This window comes from Mustela nigripes, chromosome 10 (genome assembly GCF_022355385.1).
Source record: "Mustela nigripes isolate SB6536 chromosome 10, MUSNIG.SB6536, whole genome shotgun sequence".
Lineage (NCBI taxonomy): Eukaryota > Metazoa > Chordata > Mammalia > Carnivora > Mustelidae > Mustela > Mustela nigripes.
Genome location: NC_081566.1, coordinates 35731114 through 35757432, shown reverse-complemented (window position 1 = coordinate 35757432; position 26319 = coordinate 35731114). Strand labels below are relative to the sequence as shown.

General features: G+C 34.8%; 1 protein-coding gene across 3 annotated transcripts in view; it reads left to right on the top strand.

Moving 5' to 3' along the window:
• The window catches only part of DENND1B (DENN domain containing 1B), a 285595-nt gene that overhangs the window by 232491 nt on the left and 26785 nt on the right, over positions 1-26319 (top strand). For all 3 annotated transcript variants that reach the window (XM_059413042.1, XM_059413040.1, XM_059413041.1), the window contains 4 exons: positions 2354-2394; positions 3107-3175; positions 8128-8184; positions 9208-9315. In XM_059413042.1, the coding sequence (XP_059269025.1) occupies positions 2354-2394; positions 3107-3175; positions 8128-8184; positions 9208-9315 (275 nt within the window). The remainder of the gene's footprint in view (positions 1-2353; positions 2395-3106; positions 3176-8127; positions 8185-9207; positions 9316-26319) is intronic.

Sequence of the window (26319 nt, the reverse complement as noted above, 5' to 3'; positions counted from 1 at the left end):
GCTATCTTTGTGACCTTGGGCAAATAATGTGCCACTTCAGAACCTTCACTTTCTTCATTTGGCAAGTTACTGACAATAATAACTTACATTTTTGGTGTGTCTGTGATGTGCTAGGTACTGTACTAAGTAACATTGTAGCAGCCAGGTTAAAGACCTCGTCCCAAACTCCATAGTTTACAAGGATACAATGGACTTGAACCTTCAGACCATTGGACTCCAAAGTCCACTTCCTTCTCATTGAACTGTGCTGCCTAAGATACTACCTGCTTTACCTATCTTGGAGTACAAAAACACAACTCAAATAAGGGAATGTAGGTATAAAAACATTTTGTGACCTGTGGAGAGTTGAATATGAGAGCTATTTTTATTCCTCACAACTCTAAATAAGACACTGTTCCTTCTATAACTGCTCTGAAATTTTATGATACTTATTTTCTTTGTAGATTAGGGGCTTAAAAAATTATTTTCTGATTTGACAAGTGTTCCAGAATGCTAAATAGTTATCATATAGAAGTTAGTGTTTCTCTTTCTATTTTCTTCCATTTATTTTGGGGAAAGAATGAAAGTAAAGCACTTTCCAGAATACTATAAATAACAACCAAGTCTTAAATGTGTGATTTATATCCAATCATTTTTAATAGAGAAGTTAATAAGTATATGAACTGTTGAGAACATTTAGTAGAGAGGTAAAAGTATATGAACAATCTGGAAAAAGACATACTGTTTATTTTTTTGTTAATAAACTCTCCTTGGAAATAAATTGATAGAATAATTTTTTGTCATTTTATAAAAGAAATATAATTTAAAAATTTAGGACAAATACCACTTGAAACTCATGGTTTTTTAACAGTGCAGATTTTATTTACATAGTTTATTTTAAGTAGACACATTTTGCTATAATCATTTCATAAAATTAGTAACAATATTATTTTTGCTCATGTATTTTCTTCCAGAAAAGTGAAGTGCAGTGCTGAGTAGTAAGAGATGTTTTTTACAATGGGAGTTATTTCTTGATTTTTTTCTGTGAGTTAGAGAAAGATTTTAATTATAGGAGTAAAATCAGAGCTGTACACATTTTGCCTGATGTTGGTTAGGAATGCAAAGAGAACAGCTGGAAATAAATTCTTGGGCTGGGATCATTCTGCTTCTATTTTATAATAGCAAGGTAATAAATTTGTTAAAAGAACACAATATGCAAGTAGAGAACATATATGGTGGAGATCTTAACTAGGCTTATGTGGTGATCACTTTGCAATATATACAACTATCGAATCATGCTTTATTTCTGAAACTAACTTAATGTTGTATGTCAACTATACCACAATTGAAAAAAAGAAGAGACCATAATCTGTTTTAGGGATTACTTGTACTTGGACTAGCCATCAGGACTTTGTTTTTTAAGCATTTAAACCAAGAAGGTAGATGAAATCTAAGTCAGTTGATTTAAAGCATTACTTGAGATTATTGTGTTTTCTTTTTTTGCCCTTTGATGTCATTTTATTGATTAAATTACCATATTTGGAACCAAATATGTGATTACTAGTTTTATTAGAACTGGTTTTAAGGAGTGCACTTGTGATGAGCACCGGGTGTTGTATAGAAGTGTTGAATCACTGTATTGTACACCTGAAACTAATATTACACTGTATGTTAACTAACTGGAACTTGAATAAAAACTTAAAAAAAAAAAAAGAACTTTGTCAGCATTTGAACTTTCTAATAACCATGATGCTCTGTAAACTAAAACCTTCATTGGCTTCACATTTCCTTGGGTAGTATCTTTCAAATTTGGATTTACAACTAGAGAATATCTTTAGAACTTGACTGTATTGCATTACGGTGGAATCTGTGATCCATTAATGTTAATAGTTAAAAACCATAGAATAATCTCTTTTGTCTTCAAGTTTCTTTGCATTTTTAAATTCCCATCTAGTTTTTTTTTCGTTTCCTATGCACTGGCAATATTATTTTTAAATGAACACAGTTGCATAAAAGAGACACACTTTTATAAGACAACATAGATATAAAACATTGAAAAATTAGTACAAAAGGCATAGGAATCTTGGATTTCAAAAAAGAGGGTTTATTTTATCCCTCCTTAAAATGAAAGAAAATAGAATAACATATTACCTTCATACATGAGAAAAGAAAAGATCTCTGTTCTAAAGCATTCTAATCACTGTGTTCCTAAGAGAACAGTTGAATAGTTTTACAATAACATTGCTTTTTTCACAACATTGGAGATAAATAAAATCTGCCTACTAACATCTGGAAATATTAGTTCTTGATGAATTTTAGTTTATGATTTATTTTAGATCAAATAGTCCTGACATCTTATTTTTATATTTTCCAGGAAACCCAAGGTCCTATCAACAATGGGTACATACAGTCAAGGTAATGATAACCCTTCACTGTTTCTTCCTCTTTCACTCAAATGTATCTGGAGAAGTGTTCAGTAAAATGATGCTGTTTATACTTATGCCGTTTATTGGCAATATTTGAAATGTTTGTACTTTTTCACATTTTAAATATTTTTATTTTATGCTATTATAATTTATTGATATTCATAATTTTAAAATGAAAAGCTTTTGTGCAGAGATAAATGGTGTGTTTTGAAAAACAAGTTGTTATTGTCAGCTAATATTCTATCCTAGAACAAAGAAATTAGGAGAAGTATCATTTGAGGGGAGTTTCATCATTTCTGTGTTTGTTGTTAATATGATCTTTTTTAAATGTAAAACTTGCCTCCACACATTTAGACTTTATTGTCCAACCTAAAACAATTGATAAACAGCTGATTTTAGTTCTTTTTTTTTAATTGTTTTAAATATACCTATTACTGGTCATATTTCTGAAGTCTGCCTAAACTGCAAAGATAAAATGATTTTTAAATCATGTATTACATCAACTAAAAGAACAGAGTAGAATGTTTACATTTTGTCTGAAATTACTATAGTATATGAAAGTTTGAAAACACTTAATGTGACATAATTTCTGTAGGACTTTAATTTGTGAGAAAAGCTCTTTTTCCATACTATTAATAATACTTTGTTTTCAGGACAGTCTGGCTTGAAATTTTTTGAAATATACTTCTTTTTCTTTACAGAAAGGAGGTGCACTGTTTAACACAGCAATGACCAAAGCAACTCCAGCTGTACGGACAGCATATAAATTTGTAAGTTTTCTTTTGATATTTAAAAATTCTATTAATAAAATCATACATTTTCCTAGCTGACAGACATGTATATATAGAATACTTCTTATTATTTCTTTTTAAAAAAAAGCTTTAGGGGTGCCTGGGTTGCTCAGTGGGTTAAAGCCTCTGCCTTCAGCTCAGGTCATGATCTCAGGGTCCTGGGATTGAGGCTCTCTGCTCAGCGGGAAGCCTGCTTCCCTTCCTGTCTCTGCCTGCCTTTCTGCCTATTTGTGATCTCTGTCTATCAAATAAATGAATAAAATCTTTTAAAAATAAATTAATTAATTTAATTTAATTTTAAAAAGCTTTAAAAAATTTAGAGTTAATATTGACCAAAGTGAATTCAGTTATTAAAACTGTTGATGGGATCGGGAGGGAGACAAACCATAAGAGACTCTTAATCTCACAAAACAAACTGAGGGTTGCTGGGGGGAGGGGAGGTTGAGAGAAGGGGGGTGGGGTTATAGACATTGGGGAGGGTATGTGCTTTGGTGAGTGCTGTGAAGTGTGTAAACCTGGCGATTCACAGACCTGTACCCCTGGGGATAAAAATATATGTTTATAAAAAATTAAAAATTAAACAAAACAAAACAAAAACTGTTGTATAGAAAGGATATTCCCTTTATATAATCTAAAAACAGGTCTTGTTTATTTCAAAGCTATCAGTAAAATTGCACACTTAGATTGAAGCAGTCCATAACGAAGTGCTATTTTTAAAGATTTGATTCTTTCATTTAACAACAAATTTTAAATTCCCATTGTATACTTGAGACTAAAGTAGAAAAAATAGGCAAATATTGCATGTTCTCTTCCCTCAGAGATGTTTGACTCTCTATCATTAATATTCTTCAGTGATTCTCCATGGCTGAAGTAAAACAAAAATTGCCATATCAATAGCAGTAACAAAAATAATTAATAAAATAAAAATCTCCTTAATATAATAGCTAAGACCCTTCAAGACCTGATCTCTCTTCTGTCCTTTCAATTCACCCAGCCCCTAGAGCCTGCCGTATTTCTAGAGATACTGAGCTACTCCTCATTTCATGAATGCAAGATGTTCTCTTCTGCCTCTATCCTTCACAATCCATTTCTACTAACTGGCACATTTATTTCTTGGATTTTATCCACCCAGTAAACACTAATTCATTCTATAAGACTTAGTTTAAGCATTAGCTATTTCCCTGTAAAATGTCCAACCCCACACTATAAGGGTTCACATACCTTCTGGGTCCTCATATCCCTGTTTCAGCACTTCTTTTGCCTGTGTGCATCTTTTTCTCTAGTATTAAACTGGTTGGAGCTAGTGGGTTGGTATTCAGTAAAATAATTTCTAAATGTAGTCGGTCATATGTATTTTTTATTTCTAAAAATATTCAGGGAAGTAGGATTTTTGTAAAGATTTTATTCATTCATTTATTTGAGAGAGAGAGAGAGAGAGAGAGCACGTGCAGGCAGGGGGAGGGTCAGAGAAAGAGGGAGAGAGAATCTCGAACAGACTCCACACTGAATGTGAGCCCAGTGCTGGTCTCAATCTCAGGACCCTGAGATCACGACCTGAGCAGAAATCAAGAGTCCAAGGCTCAACCAACTGAGCCACCCAGGCACCTGAGGGCAATAGTTCTGATTTTGTAAGAGTTTATCTTCAAATGCTCTCTCAGTAAAGGAAGTGGTATGATTGAATTAATAATGGGATAATATATTTTAATAAGCTTAGAACTTATATTCTTGTTTTGACTTACAATTATGACATATATGTAGCCACCATTACTGTTAAAAAAATCCATTTCAAAGATTACATTTTATAGTAGGGAAGCTAATCTACAGAGTGGATTCAAAAATAGTGCCACAATTCTGAGCTGTTTGAAGCCTCATCATAGGAAGAGGAATCCATTTTGAATCCATTTTGCCTGGAAACAGCAGCCTGTGCATTTTGTTTGGTTGTTTCATAGTTTTTCTGGAAAACCTCTCTGAGTGTATCACTATCTTACTATAATACTGGTGGTTTGATTTATATACAGTTTTTGGAGAGATTTTATTTTTTTATGATGAAATAGCATATGGCTGCCATGCAAAATATCAGACTGGCCTTGTTTCTCACATTCATTTAAGATTATAAAAAAAGGTTTCTCAGTCAAGTGCCCCTTATTTTATTCCTTGAACAAGCACTTGGAAATTTTTCCTCAGTCTAAGAGAAAATGTTTTGTATTACTTTGCTAATTATGTTTTTCTCCTTAATTTTTCTCTATTTTCGACAAAAACCCAGAAATAAACATGTTCAAAACTTATTCATTATTCATATTTTTGTCTTTCTCATCAGTAGAGTGTTTTATTTTCTGCCCAATGGTAAAATGTTAAGAAGTCAAAATTCTCCTCTCTGGAAGATAATCCCTAAATTAATTTCAAGCCAATTAAGGTCTTCAGAATGTTCTTAATTGCTTTCATCATTTATCTTGTGATCATGTTGCACATGAATCAAGAAGTCAAGCGGTTTGGGACAAGTAAAGTCAGTTTGTGACTTTCATAGTTGTACCTAAAACTCATCTTTTTGAGGCTGCTTGCACTATGAACTCTTTTTAACTTCCTCCTTTAACCACAAATTACTATGAACAAAAGTTCTGATCTCTCTCTCTCCTGAATGGGTTCAACAGGATTTATTTGCTTGATTTTCCATAGATGGTAAATTTTTAAAAACTGGGAACCATGTTTTAAACTGCCTCATTCATTCAGTAAGTTATTTGAGTACCTCTCGCATACTAGGCGTTGTACTGGTTATTTGAGTTGGAGCCCTGAGTGTGGCACATAGTGTGAATGACAGAGGTACTGCCCCTGCTAGTTTTATGTTTGTATCATGGTCCCTTCGCTCTGTTTTGGACATAGCACAGAGGAACCAAATATGTATTGGGTGAAGGAAATAATGATTTTGTCCTGTTGTTAAATCATTCTTCTATGCTTGGAACATTTTCTCTATGCTTTTTTATGCTTATATTTTTCTATCCTTATAGAGACCAGAAAGAAAACTAGAACTAACATGTATACTTTTCTTATAAATCTAAAAATAACAGTAAAGTGAATACATGATTGATTTGGCTAAAAGATTTTCTGAGTCAACTTTTTTGTTAGGATTTTGCCTTTTAAATTCTTAACTAAAGCCATTTGCTGGATACTTCTCTGTAGAGAATACTTGTTTATTGCTTAGTTTCAACTTGGTATTGAAAAGGATAGAGAGAACGTCTGTACCCAATCTTCCAGACAGTCTGAAGAAGGTCCGTGGAGGAGGTCGGGCAACAGCCATTTAAATGAATCAGTGCATGAATTACAGAATCTTGATTGACACTAGATTCAACTGTATACACCGAGGAGCATATGAAAAGATTAGTGTGAATCAAGCAAATTTTGAAAGACTGAGGGACATTTAGATAAATTAGAATATAGACAAAATAAGAGCAAAGATGGATACAAGTTCTGGGAGATGGAAACAGGAATATTTCATGGTAATTATTCATTTTTACCTAATGGGAATGTAGGGGTTAATATAGGACCCTTTAAATAAAGTGGCTTTACCAATAAAATACGGAATGTGAAAATGCTTTAATTCCAAAGAACCATGGAAATAGAATTTAGAGTTATTGGACTTTTTAGGTTATCTTTTATTGTGTGTAATATGTTTTAATTTTGGCTCATTTGCAGTAAAGAAATAGTTGTTTATTTGAGTTCAAGACATAATTTGAGCAGTTACTATATATCACATACTGTATTTGGTACTACAGATATTAACAGGAAAAAAATGAGACACTTCCCCTAAGTGAACTTGGGAAAACATGTATTCACTCTTCCTAGAAGTGACTTGGGAAGGTAGGATGGTTTGGTAGAAGGAACAAGAACATTGGAGTCGGAAAGTCTTAAGTCCCTATGACCTTAGTTTCCATGTCTGTAGAAGGAGACTCATGCCGCCTTTTCTCTCATAAGACTTATATTCAATAGATATATTTTAAAACCTTAGTTCTTCCTTCCCTTTTGTGATGGTGGGAAGTTGGACTTAGAAATGAAATAGACCCAGATTTGAATCTAGGCTATGCAAACTGATGCCCTCTGAGTCACTTTCCTTATTTGTAAAATGTAGTAATAATAGCACCAACTTCACAGACTTGTGATGATTAAATGAGCTAATACATGCTAGGTACCCAGCACATAGTCATATACCAAGGAAACACAAGATAAATGTGAATTTCCTTTCTTTTCCACTCTGGCCACTCTGAGTGGGAATTTCCAGTGGAAAAAAGGCCAAGGCTTAAGGGAGGTCCCCAGTTATTGGTCTTTAGTTAAGTTATATCCCACAGGAATCATATCAGGACCTGAGAAGCTCAAATGCTGCAGTCAGATTCCCGGTGGAACATGAGGATAACATCTTTTGTTAAGTGACTTTTAATTTGTACTGGAAAAACTGGGTGTAAAATAGCTGTAACACTAAGATACTTCTCCTAATAAAAACCTGTGTCTGCCTGTAAAAACATTTTAATAAAGTTTTGTAAAGATGCCTGGGTTTTTTAAAACCCAAACATTTGCCCCAATAGCCTGCTGCTAGGATTACATGGATTCTGCTTTTCACCCCCAGTTAATCACAATTTCAAGTTAGGACTGGCCAGTAGTCGTCTGGTTGACTCCTGTATTTTCTATAGTTTAGGAGGCAAAACAGGCTATATGTTAGCCTTTGTATGATAGTAGTATGCAAATAGAGACTAATCATGTTTTCACTAATTTAGATATAATAGCAAGTGGGGTGGTCCTCCTGAAAATAAAGTTTTAGATTATAATTTGTTCTTTTTCTAAATAATATGAAATTTGCAAGTTTCATGAAATGAGATCTCATCTGCTTACTCTTTAAGTGGTAATAGAACCATGCTGAGCCAGACTCTTGTGTTACCTTTTTCTAGGCAAAAAATCATGCAAAGCAGGGGATAAAGGAAGTGAAGAGTAAGCTAAAACACAAGGTATGTCATATTCTTCTTTTCATTCTAACTTGATTCTTGCATTAGTTTGAAGCTTATACTTTACAAATCACATGAGATTTTTGTTTTTAATGATGTTTGAAATATGCTTAGCCCTTTGTTCAACAATGTATTTTTCATAACAAGCCCTCTGGCAACTATCTGCCATTCTATATGCAGTCACTGAATAATCTCTTTATTGTTTGCATATTTTATCACAGAACAACGGAGATCTTCAAAGATGCTTTAACAGGATGTATGTTTTCATAAAGTTGATTGCCTTGATATCACAATTGAAATTCTTGCTTCAAGCTGAGAATTTCTTTAAAAAGATGATCTTTGGTGCAGAATGAAGCCAGGAATGCCATCATTTGGTTTTATAGGATCTTTCCAGTAGTTGCTACTTTAATTTGAAGCATGTTCTTAATTTATAAAAGATTGTGTTTGAAGATGTGTATTTGAATCCATGAATATTGCATATATATGAATATTTATGTGTATGTGCTTTTTATTTGAGTACATATTACATCTTTGCAGATTTTTGTCAGTTGTTTTGAATTTCTATCTTTGAAGAAAAATATTATTTAAAACTTCCATTTTTATGATAGTAAATAATCTTTATAAAAATTTCATCCAAATTTTTCAAAATAGAGACTATTTTGGAAATTATTAACCCATAATATAGAAAAATGCAATTTCTTCCTAAATAGATTTTTTTTTTAGATTTTATTTATTTATTTGACAGAGAGGGATCACAAGCAGGCAGAGAGGCAGGCAGAGAGAGAGAGGGATGGGGAAGCAGGCTCCCTGCTGCACAGAGAGCCCGATGCAGGGCTTGATCCCAGGACCCTGAGATCATTATCTGAGCTGAAGGCAGGGGCTTTACCCACTGAGCTTCCCAGGCGCCCCAATTTTTAAAAATTGTATCTGAAGTGTTATTTTGCTATTTACATCTGTATCAGATAGTTTGTCTAAAAGGAATGCAAGTATTTTAAAATAATTACTTGTATATTTCCTCCTGTGTAGGAAAATGAAGAGGATTATGGGACCTGTTCTGGTTCTGTACAATATACACCAGTTTACACATCACACAATGAAAAGGGAGGAAATACAGAAAAGCGTAAGCTTGCCCAGGTGGGTTTATTTACTCTTATGTCTCCAAATTCTAAAATTATGTAATTCTGGTTAGTTTTTAAAAAACAGTTTTGGACCCGTTCTTTTTTTTTTTTTTCCCCCCATCATTATGGTAAGAAAGTTTGTGTTTCCAGTCAAGGAGGTTGAGTAGGTAGTATCTGAGCAGGCTGCAAGAGGATTAGGAATTAGTCATTCCAGATACCAATCTCTGCATACTTTATTATGTCGTCATAGAGTTCACAGTCCAGGAAGGGGAGAGAAGCAGTTAAGCATGTGAATGCTATAGGATGTGAATAGCTTGATGATGAGGAGGGAAATCCCAGATTTCTACTACAAAAATAAAATGAAATTCATGCATGGAAATTTGTTTAAATCCTTTATAGAAATTAGAATATAAAGTAATATGCCTGTTTTTTTCTAAAGTTAGATTTTTTTTTGCTATAAATATTTAAAGCTTCTGCTTATATGTTGATGTTATGTAAAATACTGTCCTAAAGGGGAAAGTGTTCAGAATTATAGCTATATGTACCTTGGTTTTGCTTTATAAATATGTTTCTGAAGGTTTATATGATCCAGATTTGTATACACCAAATCATATTTTAAGTGGCCTTAGAAAACTAGCTTTTAAAAAGAATTTTCAACTGGATTATAGTTCATTTATTGCAGCCACTGATGTTTACAGATGAGGGAGGTGATACCCAGAATGGTCACCTCACCTAAGACTTACAAGGAGTTAGTGGCATCCCTAATGCTCACTTAGCTTTTCTGGATCTGCACACACTGCAGGAGCAGGGATGGCCTGAAAGAGCTTCTCTGTGTCAGGAGGGATGGGGAGAAGCTAGTGAAACTGTACTAAAACCCTCGCCTTTATAAAGAAAACTTATTCATTTCTTTATAAAGAAAACTGGCACTTACTGTGTACCAGTCATGCCTCTAAATGTTCCAGGAGAAACAAAACACATCTCTGCCTTCATGGGACCATTTTTATACCATACTAAGTGCCTTCTCTATGATCTATCCATTTATAAATTTTATTTTCCATATACTAGTATTGGTTAATTGCAGCATATTGGTTTAATAATGCTGATTGTATGACCTATAGTAAGCCCTTCAGTAAATAATTCCACAAGTATAGAAACCTTCCCTGGCTACTCTTAACTGGAAAATATGTATTAACTTGTAAACCAATGATGGATTTACAATCAATTACTCTATATTTTTTCCATCACTAGCATTTTCAATTCCTTTTGGTTCTCAAGCTTCAACATCTTAAAAACTTTTGCAAAATGTTTATTGCCTTAATATTAGAGCAGTTATGTTTTATTTACAATGGTGCACTGGTTTTTATGTGAAAAAAAGAGTGAGATCTTTATTACTTATTGGATGCTTTAGGGTAGAAAGAAAACACATGAATTAGAGAAACCCTTGTCCCAAATGTCAGTTTTAAGTTAAGAATACTATTTTTAGCTCCTCGTATAAATTTTTAAATCTTCCTTTCTTTAACACAGCAGTGTATTTCTCTGATTATTTAGTTATAAGGTATATTACAGATTTCTGTTTTTGTTTTCTGTTAGACAATTTCTGATAGAGAAAATTGCATTAAGTTACAACCTTACAGGATAATAGGTTATATTTATTGCATACTTATCCTGAATTTTCATGGCCATCACGTAGTATAATATCATTAATTCAACTATCTGTATTCATCAGTTAGCATTTTGTGGTTTTCAGGCGGACATGACAAATGATGACTCTAACAAGAATTAAGAGAATTAGGGCTTATTCTTTTAAGAATTATAATTTTCCTACTTGGTTCATAGGAATTTGTTGAGCAACATATTTAGATTTATTATGCAGGTGCTGATAATTTCTGAATATCAATCTTTTCAAATGATAAATATCTGAGTTTTAGGTAATGTGTAATCCCCGTATGTGTATTTCTTTATATACATGTGTTCCATTATAGAAATGGGTGTATATACCTGTGTGTGTGTGTGTGTGTGTGTGTGTGTGTGTGTGTGTTAATGATATATGTTTTAACAGGTCAATTTGTTAAGGATCCATATTTCTAATCATTTGTAACCCAGCAGTATTTATCACAATCTGCTGTTTTTTCTCAGCTTAGGTTAGGCATAGGAATGTATGTAGCCCTCTGGTAGGACTGGAACCAGAAAATGGAAAAAGCAAAAGCACTCAGGGAAGAATATCAGCCCTCCTCCCCTTACCCCTTACCCCCACCCCCTCCCCATGTCCCAACCCATCTTCTCTCTCTCTCTCTCTCATCCGGCTTGTTCTTCTCTCTGCTTAACTATCCACTGTGCCTTTCATAGAGAGGTTTTCTCAACTCCTCCATGTGCCTGACGCTGGGCTTGCAGGCCCTCAGCTCAGCCAGCTGCTGGAAATGGACTGCGATTCCCAGATCCACCGGCTTGTGGAAGTGTGTCATCAGCCCACTCGGATCCAGCATTAATCCTTAGGTCAGTCAACTCTAGCCAGGGAAGCAAGGAGAATACCATGTACCAAGAACACTGGCAAGTAGTAGGGGTGAACAGGGAAAGCAGTTCTCAGAGGAGGGTTTTAAGGACAGTGACAAAAATCTCAAGATTATTTGCTACCTCCAATTGCCTTGTAATCATTTGGCGAAAAGTTGCCTTTGTAAAAAGAAAAAAAATCTATATTTTTAAATACTTAGGGGCTGGTCTTTGTACCATAAACCTGAAGCTTGGCAAAGTTTAAGGTCAGCCTACCCTAGTGGGTCATTGTTGCCTCAGTTCCCACATGAGACCTGAGCCACTTACACAAACAGACTACATAGAAAATAAGCTTCAAATACATTGTTTGCATTTGGGGCAGGGAAATCAGTAGGGACTGGGCATAGTCTGCCTTTTTTTGTGGTCTGATACCACAGAAGCTTCCTTGGTTCACTTTTTGGTGGTAATCCAGTCTCAATGATTTGCTAGAAATATGATCCATTGTATAATACAAGAAACAGAAGCTCATGCTAGAACCATGAAGATACTGTTTTATGATTATCTCCAAATCAATAAACAGTCTTACTGTTGCTCTCTAAGCACAATAATATTAGGATCTGAGCCCATTAGGATTTCCAATTACATATGTAAGCATTTTGAGAAATAGATATGGTTCGAGGCATAATCTGGGTATCAATCAATATGTCAGAGACATATGTTTATGTTTATTATAATATATTATTATAATTTATGTTTATTAACTTGCTTATATTCTACTTATTTCCAAAATTAATTGGACATTTTAGCAGGAATCATAGAACAAAAGATCGAAATGTATTTAATTTAGATAAGATTCAGGGCAGAGAGAAAGTGCAGTAAGAAGCTAAGGCCTGGGGCGCCTGGGTGGCTCAGTCATTAAGCGTGTGCCTTCAGTTCAGGTCATGATCCCAGGGCCCTGGGCTGGAGCCCCGCATCAGGCAGGCTCCCTGCTCGGTGGGAAGTCTGCTTCTCCCCCTCCCACTCCTCTCTTGCTGAGTCTCTCTCTGTCAAATGAATAAATAGAATCTTTAAAAAAAAAAAAAAGCAGCAGCAGCTAAGACCCATTCCCTTGCTTAGCAGCCAAAATGAAAAGACAAACACACCTACCAGGGTTCATGATGTGTACAAGGATTAAAATAAAATTGTTCAGGAGGCATGCAACTATTCCAGGAAATAGGGTTAGACATTGTGGATCCACAGGTGAAGCCAGTGTCCCAACAGCTCCCATCCAGTGGAAGTAGCCAAGAGAGGCAAGGAACACTGTTTTAGGGACAGAAATCTGATTTTCCTTCTTTCTCTCTTCTGTGTAATGTCTATCACTTGAAATACTCAGGTTTATTAATACAAAGACAGCTTAATTCCTAAGAAACTTAAAAAAATAAAGGCTACAAGTAGAAGTAAACTTAGAAGGCTCTCTTTTCTTCTGTCAGTCAGGCTCCCTGAATTAGAAGAGTAACATCACTGTCTCATGTTAGAACTAGCCTCTCACTGAAGGACCATTCTCTCTGGGCCCCATCTCACATTTGATTATTCAAATAGCCATACACTCTCTCTCTCCCTCTCTCTCTCTCTCTCCTTAAAGATTTTATTTATTTATTTGACAGAGAGAGACTGTGAGAGAGGGAATACAAGCAGGGGAAGTAGGAGAGGGAGAAGCAGGCTTCCTGGGGAGCAAGGAGCCCGATGATGATGCAGGGCTCCATCCCAGGACACTGGAATCAGCCACACCCTCTTAAAATTCTTGCCATGTGGTAAATTCAGTTACCTAAAAGTGAGATTCCATAGGACCTCTAGGATTTGGTGATACAGATAATTTTGAGGTCTTACTATCCCTATTTCCAAACTTCAATTTTTACAGAGTGGAATAACATTGAACTACTCTAGAGTGAACTTGGAAAACATGAGGAAGAGACAGCAAAGCTGTCTGTATGTTTGTGTGTATTATATGATTAATTTAAAACTCCCAGCAATCCAAGCACACTGGGAATGATGATCCCCATTTTTCAGATTTAGTAACAGCAGAGGGATGAAGAAATGTGACCAAAGTAATGAGTATCAGAGTAGGGATTGAAAAGCAGACAGATTCTGGAAGTTAAGTAGCTAACCACTGCTGTCGTGCCTTTTTGTTGGGTGGAGTGTTTGTGGAGGAAGGGCTGTGGGAGACAAAGTTACAGTGTTGAGAGCCAGAGAGACTTGACTTTGGAAAGAGTACTAGCAGTTCGCATTGAGCAAAACACAGTGTCCGTAAGCCGTACTTTCTACATTTATAAAATGGTAATGACAATACATGTCATTTTGCTAAGATACTATAGGCATTATGGATAATGTGTATAAAACACCTGCCACATAATAGGCACTTAAAAATTGGCAGCTACCCATTAATGCATATACATATATCTTGAACTTCAGGTCTCTTACCACAGTGGCCCTGACTTTCTTCTCTCTTGGTAGTAACTATCCAGAGCCACTAACAGTCCTCTAGTTCCCTAAATTAGTGTCTGTCTTCATTCTAAGTACGGATAACTTTACATCCCAGTTTATAATTAGAGAAGAAATATATAGCTTATTTTCCTGAGAAATGTCTTAATTTCTAAGTTTAAAAGACCTCAGGATTCGTCATTTTTTTGTCAGTAGAGGTATCAAAATAAAGAATATGGGCTTTGCTTATCCCAATTCTTTATCCATTTGAGAAGTTGATCTCAGCTATGTAAAGAACTTTACATTTCCAGTTTCCAGCTAGACTTGGATAAATGAAACACTTTATTTTCACCTGTTTTTCAAAAGATGAAAATGAGATTATGGTTGCTTAAAATCAAGAATGTATTTTAGTAAGTGAAAAAAAAAATCAAGTTTCATAGTCTGGGTACTGTAGAAAAGAAAAAAATTAAAATGTATGTTGTTTTAAGCCTGTATTCCATTACTTAGCTTGTGTTTGGAATAGATTGTGAATCTACATCTACACCCCAACAAATAGTAATTTGTGTGCTGGTCTGCTAATTAGTATGGTTATTTCCCATTTTGTTGATGAGGCTTAAATAAATGTCAAGGGTACAGCCATGAAGATCTCCCAATTAGGCTTCACATTTGTAAAACCCAACCCTTTTCCCTTTTGTGTGAAGATGACAGTTCCAACAGCAGCCCCAGCCTAACAGGACTCCAGGGAAAGGATCCTCCTCTGGTTTTATTGAAAACAGGGCCAGTTGGGTCCAGTGAGAATACTGCCACCGGTCATGGTGCAGAACAGTTTTAATCTTGACTACACACTTACCTTCTTTCATCAATTTTATTTTAGAATACTGACTGTAGTCTTCGTGAACAACGTTTATACTAAGTCTGTCCCTGAAAATTATGTTTTAAGAATATTTATTTGTAAAAATTCATAGGAGTTTTCTAAGAATGAGAAATCCCTTTAAATCTGCAAAATTTATATGTATCTAAGATGCTACTCCATTTTTAATATTATTAGCCATTCTTAACTTATTCTGGCAATTGTAATGTGTATGTATCTGTGTATCTATATAGGACACACACATGTACACATACATACGCACACACACATCAACTGGACTAGTGAACTGCAAGCAGGAGCTTAGCTATATTACAAGTCAACATTAACAGATGGATGGCCCTAAGCAAGCAAAACCACGGCAACAAAATCTAGTGAAAGTAGAGGATTGAAGCTTTTTGTTGTTAAGCCCTATTAAAACCCTGGCACACATATCACTCTTAACTATTTCATGTCTGAGACAAATAGCAATGCACTCAGATTTATTTCCAACCTTTCCAATTAATTGTATAAAAGCAGCCTGGGAAAATATGAATGGAAGATTATTTTCTCATTTGTAATATGATATAGTATGCCTGTTGATAAATACTTACACTTGGAACATATTCAAGTCTTTAACCCAAATGCAGTGTTTACAAATAGAAATATGTGTAATAGTCATAATGTCTACTAGTAAGACGAAGAACTATGAAACTAGTGATTGTTGATTCTGTTATTTTTTAATGATTTTTTTTATTATGTTATGTTAGTCACCATACAGTACCATATTCACATACAGACTAACAGTTTAAGGTATGAAGTTACTTTTTGAATGCATAAATAAGGAACATATTTACACCATAAAATGTAATCTATGTGATTTTCCTTTTTACCCATTATACACTGCTAAACTATACTGTCATTTTGAATCCTTATGTATTTAATGGCTTATCAATCATCCTAGTACATTTATGGAATATAGCACAACAGCCGTGAGCTCATTTTATAATTGACAAGTAATACAATTTCATCTTTAAAGAATGGACTTAGAAGTATTTATATACATATTTCTGGCATCTAGAGACTTGCAAGTAAGGCATTTCAAAACCACATTTTTGTTGAATGGGGACTTAAAAGACATCCTAGTACAAAAGCATGTTTTTAATAATATGAATAATCAAGAGGTTTACATTTTACAGATATAAATTTCATATTTTAAAATGTCACAAGTTAAGTTGCTATGAAATTTGTAAGATAAAGACTTAGATTCTCTAAATTATTTCGTTCCTAAGCATAATAAATAGTGGGATATTCATACCTAGGAGGATGTGGTTTATGGTATTGTGTTTGTGACCCTCTTTTCTTCACTGGAATTCAGTGGACTCTGGGAATAAAATGAATGTAATTAAAGATAGCATTTTTTTGCTCAGGTGACACAATAGATTTTAAAAAATGGCACAATTGTTGGGATCTTTGGAAATACACAGTTCATTCAGTAGCTTTGCTTTATTAGTCAAGAAAGAAATGGCATAATCATTATTTGCAGAGGGAAGACACCACTTGCTTTCTATAACCAAGAAAAGAATGATTGCAAATCACAGTGAGAAAGATAATAGTGACCTGGAGAGACAGGGAAGAAATGGATGTATGAACGAGGGCCCAGATAACTGGAAAGAATACTTAATGTAAATTTTACAAAATAATAAGTTTAACCAAATCATGATAAGCAAAAAAAAAGAAAAAAATCCTTTATTTTTTATTTTTTAGCACTTTCTGTAATTTGGCTCAATATTGAGAACACTATTATGGTGATAAAGCTAAATTGTTGAATTAAAGTGATAAAATCTATTAGAAAGTTTCAAATGATGAAAATACTTTGAAATAAGTAAATGTGTCTCTATTAAAATATACCCACAAAAATATTGCTTAAATGAAAACACCATTTTAGATGTCTCTGTCCCAAAGTCACTCTTTGACATAGCATGTATTTATTCTAATTTATATTAATGTCACTAATTTTAAAGAAATTGATGATTCACAGACCTGTACGCCTGGGACAAATAATATATGTTAATAAAAATAATTTTTTAAAAAATATTTTTTCCTCTGTCATTTTCTGTTGAAATAATATTAATTTCCAACATGTCAAATTTCATTATGGTTAAAATCTGTACCTTGCCACCTACCTCCCCCCATTCAGTTACGGATTACAAGAATGCCCTCTAGTGGCATTGTATAATACTTTGTTTCGTTGAAAGATGATAGTTACAAACCAAAAAAATATTATAAAATTTGCCATACAGAATAGTCTTTTCTAGAAATGCAATAAAATACACACTGAAACATTTATATTTTCATAAAATTATTCAAGAACATTATTTTTTCAAAGAAATAATTCAGAACCAGCTCCTTTCAGTAATTGGCTGGGACTTCATTTTTTAAATGTTTAGTTCTGCAAACAATACCAGGTATATTAAAAAGACATGTGAACATGTTCAGTATATATTATGATATCATTTTAGGTTGAAATATACCTTTCCAGTGTTATATTTTACTCTTCAAATTTATTGCCACAACTGACTATGTCATTTATTACAAAGTCTTGAAACAAAAACAGTTACTGGGTTTTCCTTTTAGTAAATATGATGAGTATTGACATTCTAGACTTTACATCAATAATCACATTGCTAATATTTTTCCTAGTTACTTCCTATTCTACTTAACTTAGAGTTTCCCCCTGTTTTTTTTTTAAGTTATTTTAAGGGCTTTTGGTAAAATTAACAATAACTCTCTATTCCAAAAGCACCCAATTTTTAATGGACAAATTCTTGTGTTCTGCCAGGCATCCTGGGATAAAAAAAAAAAAAAAAGATGATGTTCTTCCTATTTTGTATCTAGAACTGCTTTTAAGGTTGGGCAGAGATCAATGTTAGTGTTGATGAAAGAGGAGGCCAGTCTTTTCTTTGTAGGGGTTACTGCTGCTGCCTATTAATGTCCCTCAAGAGAGAAAAATTTCCAGGAATGTCAGTAGATTATAAATACAAGAGTATAATAGAATCTTATTATAATTTGAACTGGATTTGTATCTACTACACATTGTTATGTTTCCTGATACAGAACATAAAAATATTAGAATAATACATAAATATCTTAACAAGTTAGCCTGTGCCCTCATGCCAGTTACAAAATAGGACTACTGTGTGGCAGCGTTGTCTGGAAGTTCTTTATGGTTTTTCTAACATTTGAGTTTAATACTGGTCACTGCACAGAGGTCTGTTCCCTTTTTGAGTTTACTAATGTATTAAGACTCCTTCCACACATTTATGCTCATGATATGTTGATATGATAATCTGAAAGATAAAATTAAATATTTTAATCTTTAGTTATGTGCTTTTTACAAACATAGTTTATTAGGTGGCTTGAAATAATGTTGTTTTGTTGGTCACTGCTGAGTTTTTAATTGTTTATTCCAGCTAGAAAAATCATCTTCACATCACTTGGTAAAAGAATCAAATTCTGTTTTACTGAAAATACAGTGGACTTGTGCACAAAGAAACCTTTTTAAATGTTAAAATATTGAAACCCTGTCAGCAAAAGTGAAATTACAGATAGTTTGCCATTTATAAAATTTTATATATTTATCTATTTTGCTTTGTGAATAATTTTAAGTCTTATACATATTCTTATATATATATACTGATCAATAATTTCTCAGTAGTGAAAAGTTACTGCAAGAGCTTTGTTAAATTTTGTATTTTCAAATATTAAAGAACAAAAAATAATTAATGTATTTTAAATATTTATAGTTAACATAATTATTTGGCATATGAACTGTCTTGAAAAACTGGCTTTAAAGTATTAACAATTCACAGTCATATTGCATGTAAACACAGATGAGTAATGAATACTGTGACTACATGGTCTTCTTTCCATTTATTAACACATGTCAATCAGAGAAGGCCTTTTAGAATAGCTAGTACAATGTCGCCATTGGGTATATTGTATATAATCTCTAACAATGGAGAAATGATTTGTGTTTCTAGGATGACTTTGATACATATTTTCCAAAGTAAAAGAAGTCAAAACTTCCTAAAGGAAACTTCGTAGTATCAAGAAAAGGACTCTGTAAAGTGGTCAGTTCCAATTTCAAATACTCTGTCTCTAAAATCTAAGATGGATATTTCTTTAGTCTAATTCTAGAAGAGTCCCCAACTTAATATTAATTAAAATAAGCATCCATTAATGTAATTAATGGTGTAATGTAGACCTAATGGACAACATCATGATGGAGAAACTATCTAATTCACCTCAACAAAAACTACTGAATGTCTGCTATGTGCTAGTTTATAGTTTTCAAGGTCATACCTCCTGTGAACAGTACTATGTGCAAGGACTGCTTTCAAGATCATTTACCTCATATTACCTTACTAAGGACCATCTTGTACAAATTCAGAAAAACTTCCCTTCATTGACCTTTGTATTTATTCTTCCTTTTAAATTCTTTACAACACATTCATCACTACGTGGAAGTGTAAAAGATCTCGGGCTTTGGAGTATAACAAACCTGGACCTGAATACCAGCTCTGCCACTTGCATGTTTTTGATCTTGAGCAACTTGCCTCACCTCACTAATCCTCTCAGCTTTTGGACCTATAAAATGATGATAGTGTGTCCACTCCTGTAGTTATTGTGGAGATTGGGGTTAGTCTAGTAATAGAATTTGTTTTTCCAACACTCACCAGAAGTTTAATAAGTATTAGGTGATATCGTTTCTGTTCTATCCACTACAACAGCAGCCTTCACAAAAATTTAGTGAACACCTTCTGTGTTGGGAACAGAAAGAATTGGACCCATTCCTTGGGGCTTGGTTGCTTTATTCTGGTTTTTCATGCAGTTGTTGCTGCTCTTGCTGCTGCTGTTGTTTTTCCTGTTCTTTTTCCTCTTTGTGTTTCAGTTTGAATAATTCTTTTAGATTTGGTACACGTATATGTTATGAAATATTTAGCACAATAAGATTACTTAACACATTTTTCACCTCACAAGATTACCATTTCTTTGTTTTCATGGTGAAAACATTTAAGACCTACTCTCTAGCAACTTTCAGGTATACAATACAGTGTTGTTAACTGTAGTCACCATGCTGTTCATTAGATTTCCAGAACTTACTCATCTCAAAATTGTCAGTTTGTACCTTTTGACCAACATCTCATTTCCTCCACTCCCAGCCCTTGACAACTGCCAATCCACTTTCTGTTTCTATGAGCTTGGTTTTTTCAGGTTACACAGGTGAGATTAGAGAGTATTTGTCTTTCTCTGACTTACTTCACTTTGTTTAATCTTCTCAAGGTTTACCAATATCACAAATAGCAATTTCCTTTTTTACTCTGACTGAATAATATCATATTGTATACATACCATATTTCTTTATTCACTTATCCATCAATAGACATTTAGGTTGTTTCCATATCTTGGCTACTGTGAATAATGCTGCAGTGAACATGGGGTACAGATACCTGCATGAGACAGTGATTTCATTTCCTCCTGAAAAATAACCAAAAGTGAAACTGCTAAACCTATGGTCGTTCTATTTTCAGTTTTTGGGGGGAATCGTCGTACTCTTTTTCATAGCGATTGCACAATTTACATTCTCACCAACAGTGCACAACAGTTCCTTTTTTTCCCATATCCTTGCCAATGTTTATTATCTATTGTATTTTTATAATAGCCATTCTAACAGGTGTGAGTTGATATTTCATAGTGGTTTTTATTTGTATTTCCCTGATGTTTAGTGATATTGAGCACGTTTTCATCTACTGATGGCTATTTGTATGTCTTCTTGGGAAAATGTCTAATCAAGTTCCCTGCTTATCTTTAAGTGGATTATTTTTGGGGTGTTTCAGCTATTGTATGAGTTGTAGGAGTTCCTTTTATATTTTGTATATTAATCCCTTTATATGATTTGCAAATATTTTCTCCCATTCCTTGAGAATGGAAGAAATTTTCATTTTGTTCATTATTTCTTTTGCTATGCAGAAGCTTTTTGGTTTGATGTAGTTCCATTTGCTATTTCTTTTTCCTGCTTGTGCTTTTGATGTCATATCCAAAAAATCATTACCAAAACTAATGTCAGGGAGGTTTTTCCTCTAGGATTTTATGGTTTCAGGCCTTACATTCAAGTCCTTAGTATATATTGAGTTAATTTTTGTGAGTGGTACAATTCATGCAGCTTTATTCTTTTGCATGTGAATATCCAGTTTTCCTAGCACCATTTATTGAGAGACTATCCTTTCACCATTGAGTGTTCTTGGCACCTTTATCAAAAATAGTTGACCATATATGGATGGATTTATTTCTGGACTCTTGATTCTGTTTCATTAGTCTTTATGTCTGTTTTTAAATTAGTACCATACTCTTTTGATTACTATAGCTTTGTAATATAGTTTGGAATCAGAAATTATGATGCTTCACCTTTGTTCTTCTTTCTCAAGATTAATTTGGCTATTCAGGGTCTTTTGTAGTTCCATACAATTTTTTAGGATTGCTTTTCCCATATCTGCAAAGAATGCCATTAGAATTTTGATGGGAATTGCATTGAATCTACAATTTTTGTTTAGTATGGACATTTTAACTATTAACCCTTCTAATCCATGAACATGGGATATCTTTCCATTTTTTTGTGTCATCTTCAATTTCTTTCATCAGTCTCTCTCTTTTTAAAAAAAATATGTTATTTATTTATTTAACAGAAAGAGAGGCACAGCAAGAGAGGGAACACAAGCAGGGGGAGTGGGAAAGGGAGAAGCAGGCTTCCCGCTGAGCAGGGAGCCCGATGTGGGGCTCAATCCCAGGACCCTGAGATCACGACTGAAGCCGAAGGCAGATGCTTAACAACTGAGCCACCCAGGCACCCCAATTTCATCAATGTCTTAAAGTTTTTGTTGTATAGATATTTCACTTTCTTGGTTAAATTTAAGTATTTTTTTGTTTCTGATGCTATATAGTACATGGAATTATTTCATTTTATTTAGATAGTTCACTGTTAGTGTATAGAAATGCCAGTCTGTATAATTTCTGTTCATCTGTTTTAATGTTCATTGATACCTTCTTCAGTCTGCTGATAACCTGATTAAAAGAATTCATCCCCTATGTTTTTTTTCTATCATTTCAATTTGACTCTTTTTTTTTTTAATGGATTTCATCTTTCTGCTGTTATCTCATCTGTTTATACATGTTGTCCATCATTTTTTCCCCTTACTCTTAATGTGTGGTCGTTCTTGAGTATTGGACCTCATATGTGAAAAGGCAGTAGAGAATAAGTTAAACAGTACTTATATCCAGAAAGACCAAGAGTCTTCTAAATGCTTTTAGTGCAGAGATTGAATACATCACAAGTTGAACTGGTTTGGATTTTGTTGTTGTTATCATTACCTTCAGTGGGCTGCTATTATTTTGTATTTAGAATAAACTACTTCTAGTAGAGGTTCTAGAAGGTTTTTCTTAGTGTTTCTCCCTCACCCTCACTTATACCATAGCTACATAGGGGGTCTCTCTCAATATTTTTGCCCCTCATCCAGCAATTAACCTCTTTTGCTGGTTACTTGGTCCTAGCCTTTTGGATTTTCTACACTGTGGTCCAGCTTCATTCTTGACAAGCCATGTGTCCTTGTGGCTCAGATTTTGGGCTTTCTAAATATCCCTCCACTTCTTTCGATGGCAGATAAACTTTCTCATACCTGTAACTGATCTTGGGCAATTTGGAGGCTACTTGTCCCTCTCCGTTGGTGATAGATTTCTGCTTGTAGTCAGTGTAGAGTCCTGTGTCTAAGAGGGTTTTCTCCTCTTCCCTAAAGGAGTTTTTGCTCTTATACTTCCCCCAAAAGTTTTGGGATTGAGCTTGCTATCTGCCATCAGTTTATGACTTTTGTTGAATATAAATTAATGTTTTTCTAAATTAAGTAGGGCTTTATCTCTGCTCCCTGTAGCAGCCTATCACTTCCTCCATGCCTATACCATCATGGGAAGCTTGTTTCAGTTTCCTATCTTGCCCTTAGTCTTTCTCTGTAGCACTAGGTAGTAGGGTTGCCTGATTGAGCAAATAAAATTATAGGGTTTTATCTGTAGAAAAGGGCTTGCTAGTGCCAGCTCCTCTTGCCTTTGAGATTGCCAACTATTCCAGACCGACATCTTAGCCCAAACTGGGTCTTTTATTCTCACTTTTTTTTTTTTTAAATTGTGTTGTTAGCCGCTGTATAGTACATCATTAGTTTTTGATGTAGTGTTCAGTGATTCACTAGTTGTGTATAACATTCAGTGTTCATCACAAAATATGCCCTCCTTAGTGCCCATCACCCGGTGACCCCATCCCCTCAACCCTCCATTCCCCTCTGAAACCTTCAGTTTGTTTCCCAAAGTCCATAGTCTCTCATGGTTCATCTCCCTCTCCAATTTCTCCCCCTTAAGTTTTCCATCCCTTCCCCTATGGTTCTCTGTGCTGTTCCTTATAGTCCACATATGAGTGAAACCATATAATTATTTATCTGCTTGACTTATTTGACTTAGCATAATCCCCTACAGTTCCATCCATGTCGATGGATGTCGATGTCATTCTTTCTGATGGCTTAGTAATATTCCATTGTATATATGAATCACATCTTTTTTTATCCGTTCATCTGTTGAAGGGCCTCTCAGCTCCTTCCACAGTTTGGCTATTATGGACATTGCTGCTGTGAACACTGGAGTGCAGGTACCCCTTCTTCTCACTATACCTGTATCTTTGGGGTAAATAACTAGTAGTGCAATTGCTGGGTCTTAGGGTAGCTCTCTTTTTAATGTCTTGAGGAACCTCCATCCTGTTTTCCAGAGTGGCTGTACCAGCTTGCATTCCCACTAACAGTGTAAGAGGGCTCCCCTTTTTCCACGTCCTCGCCAACACTTGTTTCCTGTTTTGTTAATTTTTGCCATTTTAACTGGTATAAGGTGATATCTCATTGTGGTTTTGATTTGTATCCTGCCATATTGTTGAAAGGACAGCCTTTGCATTACCAATAGGTTCTGGATCAATGTGTTTTCATTCTCATTATTTTCCATGACTTGTTTAAGTTCTTCCTTAATTTCCTGGTTGACCCAGTCATTCTTTAGTTGGATGTTCTTTAATTTCCACATATTTCAATTCCTTCCAAATTTTTTCTTGTGATTGAGTTCCTGTTTCAAGGCATTGTGGTCTGATAACATGCAGGAAATAATCTCAGTCTTTTGGTATTGGTTGAGACCTGATTTGTGACCAAGTATGTTATGTATTCTGGAGGAAGTTCCATGTGCATTCAAGAATGAGTATTATGTTGTTTTAGAGTGGAATGTTCTGTATGCATCTACAAAGTCTGTCTGGTCCAATCTTTCATTCAAAGCTCTTGTTTCTTTGTTTCTTTGTTAATCTTCTGCTTAGATGACCTGTCCATTGCTCCTACTATTAATGTATTATTATCAATATGATTCTTTATTTTGGTTAACAGTTGTTTTATGTAGTTGGATGTGCTCATATTGGGGGCATATGACTTACAATTGTTAGATTTTTCTGTGGTATAGACCCTTTAAGTATGATAATAGTGTTCCTTTACATCTCTTACTACAGTCTTTGGTTTAAAAATCCAGTTTGTCTGATATGAGAATTGCTACCTTTTGAGGTTCATTTGCATGATAAATCGTTCTCCATTCCCTTACTTTCAATCTGGAGGTGTCTTTAGGTTCAGAATGAGTCTCTTAGAGGCAGCATATGGATGGGTCCTATCTTTTTATTCAACCTGAAACCCTGTGCCATTTCATTTTCAAGCTGTTCACATTGAGAGTAACTATTGGAAGATATGAATTTAGTGCCATCATATGGCCTGTGAAGTCCCTGTTTCTGTATATTATCTGTTGCTTTTTGGTCTATATTACTCTTGGGGTCTTTTTTCTTTTATGGACAACCCCTGCCCCCCCGCCCCGGCTGGCCCCCAGTAATTTTGACTTTGGAATGTTTCATGGTGTCATTGATCTCTCTACTTCTGATCTCATGAGCTTGTAGTTGTTTATCTCTATCATTCTTGACTTCCTTCCTTCCTTCGTATCAGCTTATCTTCTAGATCACTCATTCGTTCTTTCTTATTTATCCTGGCATTCACAGTATCCAGTTTAGATGACATCTCCTTCACAGCGTTTTTTTTTTTGTTTCTGGTTTTTTTTTTTTTAAAGATTTATTTATTTATTTATTTATTTGACAGAGAGATCACAAGTAGACAGAGAGGCAGGCAAAGAGAGAGAGAGAGAGAGAAGCAGACTCCCTGCCGAGCAGAGAGCCCGATGCAGGACTCGATCCCAGGACCCCGAGATCATGACCGGAGCCGAAGGCAGCAGCCCAACCCACTGAGCCACCCAGGCGCCCCCACAGCGTTTTTAATTTCAGCGACAGTAGCTCTACATTCTGCCCTTAGAGATTCTATACTGTCACTAATACTTTTCGCAAGCCTAAATAACGACTTTATAAATGTTAATCTGAAGTCTTTTTCTGACATCTTCCTTGGATCCATATCCATTAAGTCTGTGGCAGAGGTCATTGTCTCTAGTTCTTTCCTTCATTGGGAGTTCCTCCTTCTAGCCATTCTCTTGAGGGATGGTTGAGGGAATGTACATAGTCCAAAATATCAACCACGACTCAGGCAAGATGAATCCGAGGAAAATCTGGAGTGTCAGAAGCCGCCACTCACCCCGGTGGAGTTTTTCCTGCATGTAGAGATCCAGATAGATATTACATCTCATGCTGATTTTGTGGGCGTTCAGGATGGTTTTGTAGATATCCAGCTCAATTCAGGGGACCGGCAGCAGCAACAAGGTTCTCTACTCTTCCGCCGTCTTGCCTCTCTCCTCCAGCCCATATTTGATCTTTAAGACTATTAAATCTTAGAAGGGAGGAGGAGTCAAGATGGCGGAGAAGTAGCAGGCTGAGACTGCTTCATCTAGCCGGAGATCAGCTAGATAGCTTATCTAAAGATTGCAAACACCTGAAAATCCATCGGCAGATCGAAGAGAAGAAGAACAGCAATTCTGGAAACAGAAAAACAACCACTTTCTGAAAGGTGTTTTCTTTTTTTAAAAATTCTTTTCTTTTCTTTTCTTTTTTTTTTCTTTTCTTTTTGTTTTTTTTTTTTCTTTCTTCCTTTTTGAACCTCTTTTTATCCCCTTTCTCCCCACTCACGT